The sequence below is a fragment of the Pithys albifrons genome, chromosome 11, assembly GCF_047495875.1.
Source record: "Pithys albifrons albifrons isolate INPA30051 chromosome 11, PitAlb_v1, whole genome shotgun sequence".
Classification (NCBI taxonomy): domain Eukaryota; kingdom Metazoa; phylum Chordata; class Aves; order Passeriformes; family Thamnophilidae; genus Pithys; species Pithys albifrons.
The window spans coordinates 5262736-5276409 of record NC_092468.1 but is presented as its reverse complement, the minus strand read 5'-3'; the positions used below and the strand labels follow the sequence as shown (position 1 = coordinate 5276409).

The window sequence follows — 13674 nt, the reverse complement described above, 5'->3', positions numbered from 1 at the left end:
CATGCAGACACTCATTTTTATTTTTGTAAATGGTTTCAAAAGATTGACAAGAGAATTGCAAATGGATCTGAACAAAGATAGAAAAATACCACAAAGGAGAAGACACTTTAGCAATGAGACAGGGGAGCGTGGAGCTCTGCCAGCATCTCTGCAGGGTCTGGCAGGTTGTTATTCACCCCTGAGAGTGCTGACAGCCCCTTGCCCACAGCAGTTGGAGGGGGACACTGTCCCATGGCTGATGGTCTGCAGGGACTCTGACATGCTGCAGAGGCTGTGGCCCTGCTTTCTGGGCTCTGCACCTGCACTGGCTCTGTGCTTAGGGGACCAGGGCTGTCTAATTAAAGGTGGCAAAGCCACCTCCAGAGTAGGCTCTGCACAGCACCAGCTGCACGTGCAGTGCCTGCGAGCTGCTGGCACAGCGTGTGTTGGCCGGTGTCACCGGCTGCCTGCGGCTCCTCAAGTGCTCACAGAGACCAACCACTTCCAGTGTCAAGTGCTCTCAATTGCCCATATTTTTGGAACTGTGCAAGTCTTCCCCCAGTACCATTCTGCTTTCCAAAAATGCCAGCTGGGAGCTTTCTGTGTCCAGGGCCCTGCTGTGCATCCCCCCAGGAAGCCGGAGATGCAGTTTGTGGGGGGACACCTGTGTCTATGGGGCAGTGGCAATAAACCCTTCCCGCAGAAGTGACATGGTGGTGGCACTGATTGCAGAGGCTCAAGGGGTTAGGGTTACAGCTGGTGGTCAGCCTGCACTGTCCTTGTGGTCACCACACCTGGCTGGAAGTAGAGTGCTGGTGCTCACATTATAGTTTTTCCTGGAAGCCTGGGTTCAAACACCGCTGAGGAACTGGCAACTGGCTTGGAGGTCTCGTCCCTCTAACAGGAGTAACACCCGAGGAAGGGTGGGGGGAAGGAGAGGCGGTGAGAGGGGAAGTGGCTTTCCCGGGGCCATGCACTGGGGGAGCTGTGCTGCCCTTCTGAGCACACCAAGCTCCTTCACCCCAGGGAAGCGGGGGGCTCGCCCACATGCCCCCTGACCAGCCTGTGTGCCTGACCCCGCTGTGTCTCCCCCAGGTATCCCTGAGCCACGAGTGCACTCGTGCCATCATGAAGCTGATGTACTGCCCACACTGCCGGGGCATGTCCAGCGTGAGGCCCTGCAACAACTACTGCCTGAACGTCGTGAAGGGCTGCCTGGCCAACCAGGCAGACCTGAACACCGAGTGGAAGTACCTGATGGGTAAGATGGCCTTGCTCTGCTGCAGCACAGCTGCCTCACATGGCACCTTTGAACTCCCTGAGGCAGTGTTTGGCAAGTAAAGACAGGGGGGTTGGAGGCTTAGTGGAGATTGTTTGCAATGGTAAAGCTCTCACTCCTCCTTGTGCCCACATACCATCATGCAGCAAGCTCCTTTTTCTCTCTCAGGCCCTACCTATGAGTGATCTGAGACCTGAGGGAGCCTTGATGTTTGTCTGTGCTCACAGAAGGCAGGCACCAGAAGAGATGAGCTTTGGGCTTGGCCTTTTCCCTTGCCTTGGCACCCACTGCTTGGCCAGCAAGGCTGAGAGCTCACTGGCCAGCTGCAGCCCTGCATGCTGGCTCAGGGTTGGCATTAACAATAAAAATCCCACTAAAGTTCAAGGAGTGTCGCCTGCCTCTCAAGGGACATTGCAAAACAGATCTGGAACTGCAGCACACTGAGGCTGGTACACTGCTCAGTGAGGTGCAGCTGCCACCTCACTCTGGGGCTAATGAACTGTGGCTAATTGGAAGTGCTCCCCATGAGAGGAGCAGGGAGGCTATTGCAGAGAACTAGGAGGAATATTTCCTCCCCCAAGGGTTTAACTAGGACTTCAGTGGTGCTTTGGCCTTTCTGACCCGAGCCAGCCAACTGTTCCCTGTCACCGCTGTCCTGGCAGGATGACTGCACGTCTCCTGAAAGGTCATCATACAGTTCTCCCTGATGGACAGGGAAGCAACTTCATGTGCATTTTGCGCTTTACTCTGGCTTCCTCTTCCCAAGAGACACTGTCAGGGGGTGATGGCAAGGAGGAAATTGGAGCTTCTTTCAAATTGCAATTGTACGTTTCAGTGTGAGAGGTCACAACTTGATCAAGCACAGAAGCAAACCGTGGAGTCAAAGGCATCAGTTCACCAGTGCTGTCCATCCTTCACCCCTTGGCAGGCCCTTCTGTGTAGCCAGAGAGGATTTTGTTACACTAAACTCTTTCAGTTTGACAAATTAGGGCAGGCTGAATTGAGGGAGATTTTTATAGTAAGTGGTTCAAATATAATTTATGGCTAATTTGGGGGTGCAGCCTTTGATTTAAATGTCTGTATCTCAACATTAGTGTCTCTGCAAGCTAAAATTGTTTGAAATATAGTCTGAAAGATGACACCATAACCCCTGAGTGGCAGCAGAGTTAAACTTCAATGTTTCAGGAGATGTCACTTCCCAGAATACAAAAAAGGCCCCCCTTGTATAGCAAGCACGTACATTGTCCTTGCTTCAACCCCAGCTGGAGTGTTGAGAATCATCTCTGGAGGTAGGCAGAGGTTGGTAATTTTTTGTAAGCCAAGCACAGTCCCAAAGCAGTCACCCTGGCAGGAACTTCTAGATGAGTCAGGAGTGCTTAGATGTTAGAGCTTTCCAAGAGAAGCTGAGAGCAAGACCCCTCAGTCACTCCCTCAGTCCTGTTTACCCATTAGTTGTGGGCATTATGGTCTGCTGCTCTGCCATTACTGGTATTTCCCTGGTTGGTCCTTCCAGAGGTTATAGTGAGAATTACTCCTTTTCTCACTCCTTCACTGCTACAGAAGCTTTTGCCCACATCCAGTACCTCTGGCACTTTATTGACCCCAGTTCTCCCACCTTTTCCTGGCTGCAGGGCTTTGCTGAAGACATGCACTGAGTTAGGAGAGTGAGGGTCAAGTATTGCTGTGCATTTCTTAATATTTCTGTACCAATTGTCTGGTTTTCCCTTCAGTGTCACTCCAGGAATTGCTGATCACTTCAGGTGAATACAGGTTGAATTTACCCTTTGCAGGGGGTGGCCTCTGTTCCTCTACCACAGAAGTTGGCTTTATTTAAGTAAAAGTAAGGAAAAGGAGCACCTGTGCAGCAGTGAAAATGGAGAGATGTCTCCCAACCAGCCTGCTGAGGGGCCAGCAGCTTTTCCCACCCAGCATGAGGTTTTACAGTCTGCTGATGAGACACGTCTCTGCCTTGTTTCACCAGATTCCTTGATCGTGGTGGCGGATCGGATTGACGGACCCTACAACGTAGACACTGTAATAGGCACCATTCACATGAGGATTGCTGAAGCTATTTCCAACTTGCAAGAAAACAAAGATTCAATCACAGACAAGGTAAGAGGATGTGCCTGGGCCTGGCTGAGGACACACCATGTGTAACTGCCAGGACCAAATGCTTTTTGTACTCACTATTCAACTGAACAGAAGGACATGAAGCATGAAAGACAGCAAATGTTCACTCTTCTAATGATAGGAAACCACCCGTCTTAGGCAAAAACCTTTTCCAGTGTTTCAAAATACTGCTCCCTGACACATTCAGCCAGCCTCCTTTGGGTACAGACAGGTGGGACTACATCTGCAGTGACTGGGGGAGGCAGAGTGCCATTTGCTGTCAGGGGCCTCTGTGTCTGAAAAGTCCTGAGACATTTTGACCGAGCCAGAAAGTGCACAGTCTCCAGTGACAGAAGGCAGCTGCTTTAACCTGCCTCGGGGGGATGTTCTGCAGTAGAAATATTGGGCTATTGGATTGTATCATGGGACGGAGTTGCAATCTGTCAGTCCATCTGGAGAGTACAAAACAGACTCTCCTGAGGCTCACCTGTCTTCCAAGAAATATATATCACTAAGCTCTCTTCTATTGGTCTTCTGTTTTTAGTATATTTATCCACTTAACCACAATCACCTCTGTAGCTGCAGGTAAGAGAAGGTTTGGGAACAAAAGCAGCCCTCAAGGGCTTCTGCCTTTTGCCCAGACGCTCCCAGGTTCTGCAGCTATCCCACAGCTGAGACAGAGATGCAGATGAAAACAGTGGGACAGGTCCTAACTGGGTTTTGGAAAAGGGAAGGGCCATAAGTATTGCTTGGCAAGCAGGAATTCACTGGCACACATCAAAGCACTAACAGCAGCCTGAATCCAAGTACTGGTCTAGGTTTCTTTTCTCACATAAAAGGCCATATTCTTTCTTCCCTTGTTAGGTGAGGCTGAGGCTGTCCTCATAAAAGCAAATCCATGGTGTGGGAAAACATGGCATCATCTGAAAAGAAAATAGTTTCCAAGGGGAATGCAGTAAATCTGGTAAAATGGAAAGGGCTAAATAGTCTAAATGGTGTTCAGCTCGAACAACCAAACATGTTTGATAAGCTCTTCAGTGTGAACTGGTGACCAGGTGAATGTAGCACTCTTTCCTCGTGGCACTGCATGGCAAAGCCATCAGGTGAAAGATATTGTTGTCACATGAGTTTGAGACTGTCCCAGAGCAGCCCTGGCAGTGTCCTCTGTCAGGACCAAGGGCAGCAGGCTGGAGCTGCAGCTGAGGGCTTCAAACAGGACCCAGGCCATGGGCACCATCTATTTGTGAGAAGAGCCAGAAGTGGCCCTTGAATGCACTGACACCCTCAGTCACAGGTTCTCCTGGGATCTGGGTTAAAACTGCAAAGAAAAACTTTTGGTACTGAGCTCTGTGTTCACGGCCCTGTAGAGCCTGCTCCCTGCCTCCTCGCACTCCCCTTGTTCCCTGTGACTCTCTCATGGATTTCAGGCAGCAGGAGCTGTCAGAGGCAGCAAATGCCTATTTGCTCTCATCATGCAGGAGCTATTGATCACCTCAGTCTGCAGGAGACGTGCTTCGTCCGGCAGTGGCTTGTGTTGCTCACCTGAAGCCCTTGGGCTGCAAGAGGATGACCTTGACACCACACTGTGCTGGAGCTGCTGCAGGAGCCACTGTCCTGGAGATGTCCCCAGGCTTTTATCTCCTAGAAGAGTTGTCTCCTGCCAACAGCAGTAATATATTGGCCAACAAGATACAGCAGTGAAACCAAATGGATTCTGTTTTGTTAGAACTGATTTGAAAATATTCCACATGCAGTTTTCAAGGTGGAGCCTCGCACAGAGCAGAGGAGAGAGATGAACAAATTGGGTTGGTGCTGAACTGGCAGAGTCATTGGACGTGTCTGGTCAACAGGACAGTGCACCCCAAGAGGGACCTTTTGAGGCTGAATGTCTCTCAGACACATCAACGAATCTCACTGAAGGGACTCTTGAATGGGTTGGGGCTTTGCTGATGGCTGTCAGAATCCACTCACCAACACATTCAGCGGGTGGCATGAGCTATGTCAGCACTGCTCCTGTCTGTGATCCTGACTCCTCTGCTTTAAGGGGACACCAGACAAAGTCACATTTATCAATAGCTTCTGACAGCACCCCGGTAACCACAGCAAGTGTGAAGCCCTCTTTTCAAATCAGATGGCTTTCTTTGTGAAGGCTGGTGTTTTCTGACTCAAACTGACAGTTCCAAGTCCCTCCTGGCCTCTGATGCTCAGTTCAGCCTGGTTGGCTGAGCAGTCCTGCCACCACAGAGGCTCAGCTGCCCAGGCACTGGTGATCTGCAGCCGTGGTGTCACTGCCTGGACAGGTCATACAGAGACTGGGAAAAACAGGTGCTTCCAGGACACCTTTCATCTCATCCTAGAGGCCAAGTCTAAGGATTTGTACCTTCAAAGTGCTTCTGCTGCCCTCTGGCTGCAAAGCCCACCTGTACAGGTAGTTAGGATGGTAGAAGGTACCCAAAGATAGGGGCTAAATCAGTCCCGCTGCCTCATTTGCCCCTGGAACACCCAACCTGATGAATTGTGGCACAGCTGCCGTCCTTGCACTGCCCTGCTCAGAGGGGCATTCATTTCCCAAGTATGGGTGCCAATTGCAGAAGTCATGGGGATAATCCCACCTCTCTCTGTTGTCCAAATCAATGCAGCTCCCATGCTCTGCAGTCTTGAAGCCCACACCACTGGCGCGAGCAACTCCCAACTTGTTCTTCCCAGGGTTTTATTTTCCAATTGTGAGAAGAACAGATAAAATTGCTATAAATAATGTAATGTCAACATCGGTGACTCATCCTAAAACATGTGTTAGTGCTGAACATTTTACTTGATAGTGGTAACCAAAAGGAGTTACAATGTGCTGAAAACACATCTGGCACCAGAAACTAAGCCAGAATATCTGAGATCTTGCGGGTAGGAAAGATAAATATACTTAAGCAGGGAAAAACACACCCACAACTGTGAAGTGTTAAATAATTAAAGAAATAGCATCAAAACATGGGATAAAGAGTTTGATTTGTATTTCAGGTATTCCAAGGCTGTGGAAATCCCAAAATCAGCACAAAAGGCTCCAGCAGTGAGGACAAGAAAAGACGGGGGAAGGTTACATTGGAAGCCAAATCCTCTGCACAAGCACTGGAGATGCTGGTGAGTTTGTCTCTGGAGCTCCCTCCCAGAGGTGACCAGGACAGGAGTGCTGGTGTCCCCTGGGTGTAGCAGTGGTCCTGCAGGTTGGATCAGACCACCCTGTGGGCTGCTCATCATGAGTCTGAAGCTCAGATCATTAGTTTCTGGTGTGACCTGAGGAGATCTGATCTTCTTGCTTCTGCACATGGCTGGGGTCTATGTTGCTGATCACCAGTTTCTCAGCAATTTGGGGCCACACTTGCCTGAAGAGATTCCTATCCATTCGTGTAATTCAGCCTCAGGCAGGCCAGCCTGGATACTGGAGCCAGAGGACCTTCTCCATGGAGATTTTGGCTTCTGTGGATGGCGAGATGTGAGATTTTCCAGGATCCCATGTGAGAGGCTCCTCACTCTGAGACACCCATCTGTCCCATCCAGAAGAGCCCTGCTGGCTCCCACCAAGTACCTTCTAAGCATTTCCCTCATGGCCTAGAAGATGGTCCCCTCCTGGTTAATCTTATGGTACCAGAACAGTCCTTGGCATGTAACCTTCAGCTTTGCATGCTTGGGTTGACAGTTGGTCTCCAGGGGAAAGGTTGATGACATAGCCTTGTTTGCATAAAAACAGACTTTGTGATGGTAAAACCAGGAAGAAAAAATAGGTAGAATCCTTGTCCTTTCCTCAGGCCTGAGGCACCCCAGAGATCTCCTGGGCCTGAGCATCCCCTTTGCTTGCAGGTTTTAGATGCCAAAGGGAATCTGACAGCTCTCAAGACATACTGGATCACCCTGCCTGGCAACCTGTGCAGCAAAAAAGTAATGGCCAGCTCAGTGTCGGATGACAAGTGTTGGAATGGGATGACCAAGGGCAGGTATGGATTGGGTCAAGGTGCCAGAATAGCACCATTCTGGGGTGAGAGGGAGAGTTTGATAAAAGTCACTTAAAAATCATCACAACCAGCCCCACTTGTTCAGAGTGAGAAGTCTGTCCCTGTCCACAGAACTGTTGTATTTCCTGAAAAACTGGTACCTAGGAATGTCAAGCCTGGTGTCATTTTGCTGTATGTCAGAGGGTTAAGCACTAAAATACATTCGCCCTAAAATAACTGCGTAATTTTCTACTAAAGAAGCAGTTTTGCAATTCCACATGTACTCAGAAGGTAGCAGGGCTCGATTTAGCTCACAGATCTCGGAGCTGCTGTGTCTCTCCGTTCATACCTGCTCTGAAATGCTGTTCCCACTGAGAGGAGGCACCCCGGTGTCATCAAACAGCTGCAGAAACAGTTCCCTGGCTGAAGTTAAAGGATGGCTGAGGGGAGATGGGCAGCTGCTGGATGTGCACCTTTCTTCACTTCTCTCCATGGAGTTGCTGGGCTGGGCTCTGCCAGCCCAGAGCCAACACAGCACCTTCAGCTTTCCATATTCCACATTACTGAGAGCAATCTGCTGGAGGGCCAGGGCACTGCTGAAGGGAGCACTGCAGCATTGGTTGACAGCTGCCAGATAACTGAAGCTTCCCTGAGGGCCTGTCTGGTTGAACTGGGCATTCAATGGTCCCAGGGTGTCAGTCCCCACAGGTTTAACCAGACAAGGATGAAGGTGCTCCTCAGCCTCACAGATGCACAGAGATTTTCTTAGAGGAGTGTCACTGTGTGTCCATTGGTACCAGCCTGAGAGCAACCCCTCTACCTTTCCTGCAGGAAATCCCTCCCCACGCCGGGACAGGGACCATCAACCACCTCCTGCAAGCTGAGGTGGCCTCAGGGTGAGCCCAAGGCTCTGCTGGGGTCTGGCCATGGCAGCATGGCTTGGCCATCCCTGGGGCTGGCTTCCTCCCAGCAAACAGCAGCCTACAGAGAATGTTCTGCAAGCCACTGACTGCAGCTTCTCTCAGGTTCCTTGAGGTTGGGTTATCACTGGTGTCTGTACCAGGGAGAGGTGAGCTGGGCTGGGAGGGAAACATCTAAACCTGTCGCCTTCTTTCCCAGTTACCTGCCTGAAGTGATGGGAGACGGCTTAGCTAACCAGATTAACAACCCAGAGGTGGAGGTGGACATCACCAAGCCAGATATGACCATTCGCCAGCAAATCATGCAGCTAAAGATCATGACAAACCGGCTGGGCAATGCCAACATCGGGAATGATGTGGATTTCCAAGACACAAGTGAGTGTAGCAGAGCGGGAGAGGTTCCCAGCAGGTGAGAGGGGCTGAGCAGTTGGTCCTGCAGCCTGCACAGGTGTCTGTGCAGACCCTGCTGCTGGGCCCAAGGGGCAGAGAGGGGCTGTGGTGACCTATGTTTTGGCTGCTGAGGGGCTGCTTGTGTGCAGCCAACTTGCTGTGGGGTGACTGGAGGCTGTGCTGCTCCCAGTGCCTTGCTGGTCTCTCCAGTCCCAGCCCAGCCCTGCTAACAGTCTGTCCCACTGGTTTCCAGCTGGTGCAGCAACAGGTGGCCAAAGTCAGCTGGTGCTCAGGTATAGGCTTATATCCCACAGTGAGAGATGCAGAACGCAGAGAGGAGGTGGTGGCTGGAGCAGGGCTGGTGGGCAGAGCGTCCCAGGGTTGCAGCAAGGTGTCCCACCACAAGAAAGGCAGTCGGTGCTCACCCCATGTTTGTCTCTATGCAGGTGACGACATGAGCGGCTCCGGGAGCGGGGACAGCTGTCCTGACGATGTCTGTGGCAAAAGACTTTCTAAGAGCCCCAGCACCAGGCAACCAGAAACACACGCTATTCCTAAGCAGTCTGGACACGGCGTCAATGGGGCCAGCAGCAGATCTTTGCCTTCTGCCTCCCTCCTCCTCCTCCTCTCGGTGGCTGTCATTGCCCTGCAGCACTTGTGGCGGTAACTCACTGGCACAGCCAGGAAACAGACTGCGGCTGAGGGCTTCACTTTGCCAAAACCAACCAACCAACCAACCAACAACCAAAGGACATATTTAATTCACCTTGGGAAAAAAAACCAACAACAAAATCAAAAAGAAGGAGGAGAAAAAGGTTTCAAAAGGTTTCAGTTGTTTGCTATTTCTGGCAGTGCTCGAGCTGTTTTCTTCTTTCTTGGTCTTTCCCCAGTGCTGGGCTCTTCTTTCTGTACCTCATTGTTTTACTTTTGTTATTGCCACAAACTGGCTCTCAGGGCTGAAACAAGCCTTTGCAGAGAGGGCTCTGGGGGAACTTGGCCGGCCCCTCCGAGGGCAGCTCTCCTGCTGCCTCCAGTGGAATATGCAATTGCCCTGACCTTGTTCCCCAGACAGTGGCCGGAGCGCTGCTGCCGACAGCGTGACGGTGCCGCAGGCAACGCCGGCTCCTGCCGCGGAGAGACTGGGATCCTCGGCGCTGCTCCCCTGCTGCATTCAGGGGCTCTCTGGGGTTCTTCCTCTGTGCTTCCTTGCTGGGCAGAGATGGCCCTTCACTCCCAGCGGCGTACGTGGGAGCGTGAGCAGGTCTGATGGGTTGAACTGAAACCGTTTGGCAGTGGCTGTTGGACCCAAAACGCAGGACTCCCTTTTTGTTTGGAAAGGTCACAAGTGGGTTTCTTGACTAGAACTTGTAGCTGGCGACAATTTGGAATGTAGGTCTCCTACATCTAAGTGACTGGGAATGAGTGTTAGGTGTTGGGGTTTGGGGTACTTTTTCTTTGCATGCTAGTTGGAAAGCCATTTTTTACCCAAGTAACAATGGTCCAATTTCTACCTGCAGTACAGTACCATGGTAGGTAACAGAGAGATGAAAATGTGCACAGTGGGATTCTCTGTGTGACAGACAGTTGCGCTGCCTCCTCCTTCTCTGGCCCCAGCCATGGACAGGAATCCATTTTTCTCTTGTTAATAAGAAAGACCAGGGACTTTTTACTAACTGGAGCTTTGGGACTGGTTGTGGCCCCCAGGGCCTCAGGGCAGAGAGGGGCTGGTGGCAATCGGCCCTGGACAGTGTGCCTACCCAGGGGACTGGCTCAAGGCATCACCTAGCAGGGGGGATGTGAGGACTGGATACGTTTTGTTGAGATTTTTTTGTCTTCCTTTGGTGTTTGTTCCAGTTGCATTGTATATTTTTAATTAATTTCCCTGTTGCTTCCCCGTCATCCGGTGCACCTTCTCTAACCACTGCAGGGACAGGCTGAGACAGCGGGTCAGACACCTGCCAGCAGCTCTGTTTTGACTGTGGGGAGGTCCAGGCTCACCCTTTGCTGGCCTGTCCCACCACATGCCAGCCCCTGGGTCACATGGGTGACTGCCCTAACCCCAAAATGCTTGGTGGGATGGGCTCCAGGCCGAGTTTTGAGACTCGGTGAACAATATAAATGTCCCCACGTAGCTGTAGGAGTGTCCTTGTAGGGCTGTGCTTTGGGCTTCCAGAGGCTTCTGTGCCTGGCAGGGACAGCAAGTGTCGGCTGGAGGCGTAAGGTTAGCCAATGTTAGATCCAACACAGTCATTGTGACTGGCTGGGTAAAGAGCACACCCAGGGGTTGGGTTTGAGTTCCAGAGATGCTTGTACTGGGGCAAGAGGGAGGTCAGAGCTGGGTCTGCCTCCTGCTTTAGTGGCCTGCACAGCATTTGATCATTTCTCCTCTGTCCTGCCAGAAGAGAGATACCTTTGGGCTGAGGAAACATTATGTGATTGAGTTTGGCCATTTTGTAAGAAGAGGTTAAAAAAAGTTTTTTAACATCAGCACTTATGTGCAATTTAAAGCAAGATGAGAACATGGGGAAGGTAATGCCAAAAGCCAGTGCAGGTGGAGGCAAGTCACTGTGGCTAATGTCACTGACTGGGCATCCTTTCTGCCTTGTCCTCACCTTCTTGTAAGGTAAAAGCTTACCTGGTGTCAGAAATGAACACCAGGATGCTGGACAGCCAATGCCACTCTACCCATCAGAACCCTGGAGAGGATAAATTCAAGTCACGGATTTGTATAGGGTTATTTACTTCTAGACATATGACAAGTTCACATGACTTTTACTGCTTTGAAGGGTTCTTAGCCTTCTTTTGAAGGTTTGTTTTAACCAGAATTGCTGATACAAATTTAACCTGTAGTTACAGAAATCCCCACAACCAATCCTGCAGAAACTTTACATCCAAAGCAAAAAAAAAAAAAAAAGAAAAAGGAGGAGGGAGGGGACATCAAACCACTGTGCCCTCTTCAAAACACGCTTCAGTTAGAGTTTTAACATGTGGGTGCTGAGGTCAATGTTACGCTTTGCAGAATGATAGCTTGAAACGACAGTCCCTGTCACTGCCATTTCTGTGTACAGTTAGTGTTTGCTGTCCACCTGTTACCCTCAAAAGCTTCTTATGGGCCCCTTCACACCTTAAGTGTAAAGCCAATAACTTACTGATTGTCCTCTTAATCCTTTAACAATTTAATAGCCCAAACTAATGGTTCTGTTACAAGAATAAAACCTGACAGTCCAAATTAATAAGGCAAAACCTCAAAGAAACAGTAACACCTGTTAAGCAGAAGAAACCCTTGCTGAAGCCTTCTCCCCCAGACTGGGTTGAGCTCCCACTTCCACATCCCTCCAGGACCCACTCCCATCCCCTGGGAGCCAAGCTGGGATGACACCAGCAGCAGCAGTCTGAGGTCTGGGCTGGAAGGTGAGGGCAGTGCCGGGGTCTCAGCCCCCTCCTTGCCAGGAGGGACATGGCAGTGGTGGTGATGCTTCCTCCCTCCTCAGCCCTGGGCCCCTTGGGTTTATTTTTATACCTTTTCACACAGTGCACCAATGCTCCTGCTCTTTGTTGCTTCCTGGTTATTCAGTTTTTCTCTTCGTTGGCCTGATGTGGTTTCCTCAACCTGCTGCCATTAAGTGGCCTGGGGCTGCACTTGGCCATGGCATCTTCCCCAGGGAGCTGAAACAGCCAAGTCCCCGCAGGATATCAACTCTGTATCACTCTAAACTAAAGCAAACCTAAAGTAAACCATAGTTACCATGAATAAACAACTGCCAGTGTGGTTCAACAAGCTGAAATCAGCCCAGGTCCCAACGAGCCCTGAATCTGTGCTCGGGCTGGCACAGAACCTGGGGCCTTTCAGTGCTTATAAATGACATTTCCTGGTGTACCACCTGTTCAGAAATGCTGTGACAAACCTTCCCCAGCCCCTGGCTGGTGGCTGCTGTGGGTTGGCTACATGGGAGGAGTCCTGGGGAACAGGTCTGTCTGAGGAGAAACATCTGCTTTGATGTTATCGAGATAGTGATTTGTGGTGTTCTGGTGTGAAAAGGCCTCATGCTTGACAGGGATGTGAAGGGGATAGTGCTCTAGGAAAAAATATTAACAAAACCAACGTCCCTGGGAAGGGGAGAACCAGAAATAGTGGACTTCCAAGTGTCTCTGTCTTTCAGCCTGCTCTTTGTGCCATAACATGTATGTTTTAACCAAGGGCGAGGGTCTCAAAAGGCTTTGAGAGCACAGCTACTTCTCATTTTCAAATGACAAGCTGCCTGTTGTTTTCTGGTGGGCTTGGTAGGGGCTAAGATATATCAGAGTATCTAAAGTCCACCTTTGCTTTAAACAGATGCATTTCTACCTGCAGAAGTAAGAATTATTTCACTTATCAGCATAGCTGGACAATTATCTATTTCTTTCTGTTACCAAGGTACTTGTAACTCTCTTGCACTGTTTATCTAAAGTTGAAATATGTTCTTTGAATCCTTGTATAAATAAAAAGGCTGGAGACAAATCTGTATTTACAGGGCAGTCATTTCTTCTGCATTTAAGCTGAATTTGGCCTTTTCTTTCTCTTTACCTTGTTCAGGCACAGATAAAGAGCAGATCAGGAGTCCTGAGGAATGAAGTGGTGCTTCAGCCACAAGTTTGTAGTGGGTGGATGCCAGTGTTGCCAATAGGGGTTTGCCTGCATCCAACTCTGTGTGTTCCAGAGAAGCAGCTGCTGGGTTGTATGGATGTATATTTGTGGGAACAAGGTGAGCCTGGCTTGAGTCATCAAAGCAAAGATGTTAAATGTTCTCTTTCTCATGTAGATGCACAGAAAGTCATGGTGTAACAGTATAAGGAATCAGAAATGCCCTTCATATGCATCATTATGAAGTGGCCTTGCAGCAGGTGCAGCTGTTGGCAGGGCTCACAGCAAGAGGAGCAGCCTTGGAAATGTTTGATCTTGAGCATGTGCTTGAGGCTGAACTGGTGCAGCAGAAAGGTTTGTGCTCCAGCTCTGTCCACTCCAATGAATGCAGCTGTC

The 13674-nt window shown here is 50.2% G+C and overlaps 1 protein-coding gene across 2 annotated transcripts in view; it reads left to right on the top strand.

Moving 5' to 3' along the window:
• The window catches only part of GPC1 (glypican 1), a 200723-nt gene extending 188021 nt beyond the window's left edge, over window positions 1-12702 (top strand). For both annotated transcript variants that reach the window (XM_071566418.1, XM_071566419.1), the window contains exons 4-9: window positions 1075-1240; window positions 3240-3370; window positions 6380-6499; window positions 7217-7350; window positions 8467-8642; window positions 9104-12702. In XM_071566418.1, the coding sequence (XP_071422519.1) occupies window positions 1075-1240; window positions 3240-3370; window positions 6380-6499; window positions 7217-7350; window positions 8467-8642; window positions 9104-9324 (948 nt within the window). In that variant the 3' untranslated portion in view covers window positions 9325-12702. The remainder of the gene's footprint in view (window positions 1-1074; window positions 1241-3239; window positions 3371-6379; window positions 6500-7216; window positions 7351-8466; window positions 8643-9103) is intronic.
• Window positions 12703-13674: the final 972 nt, after the last annotated feature.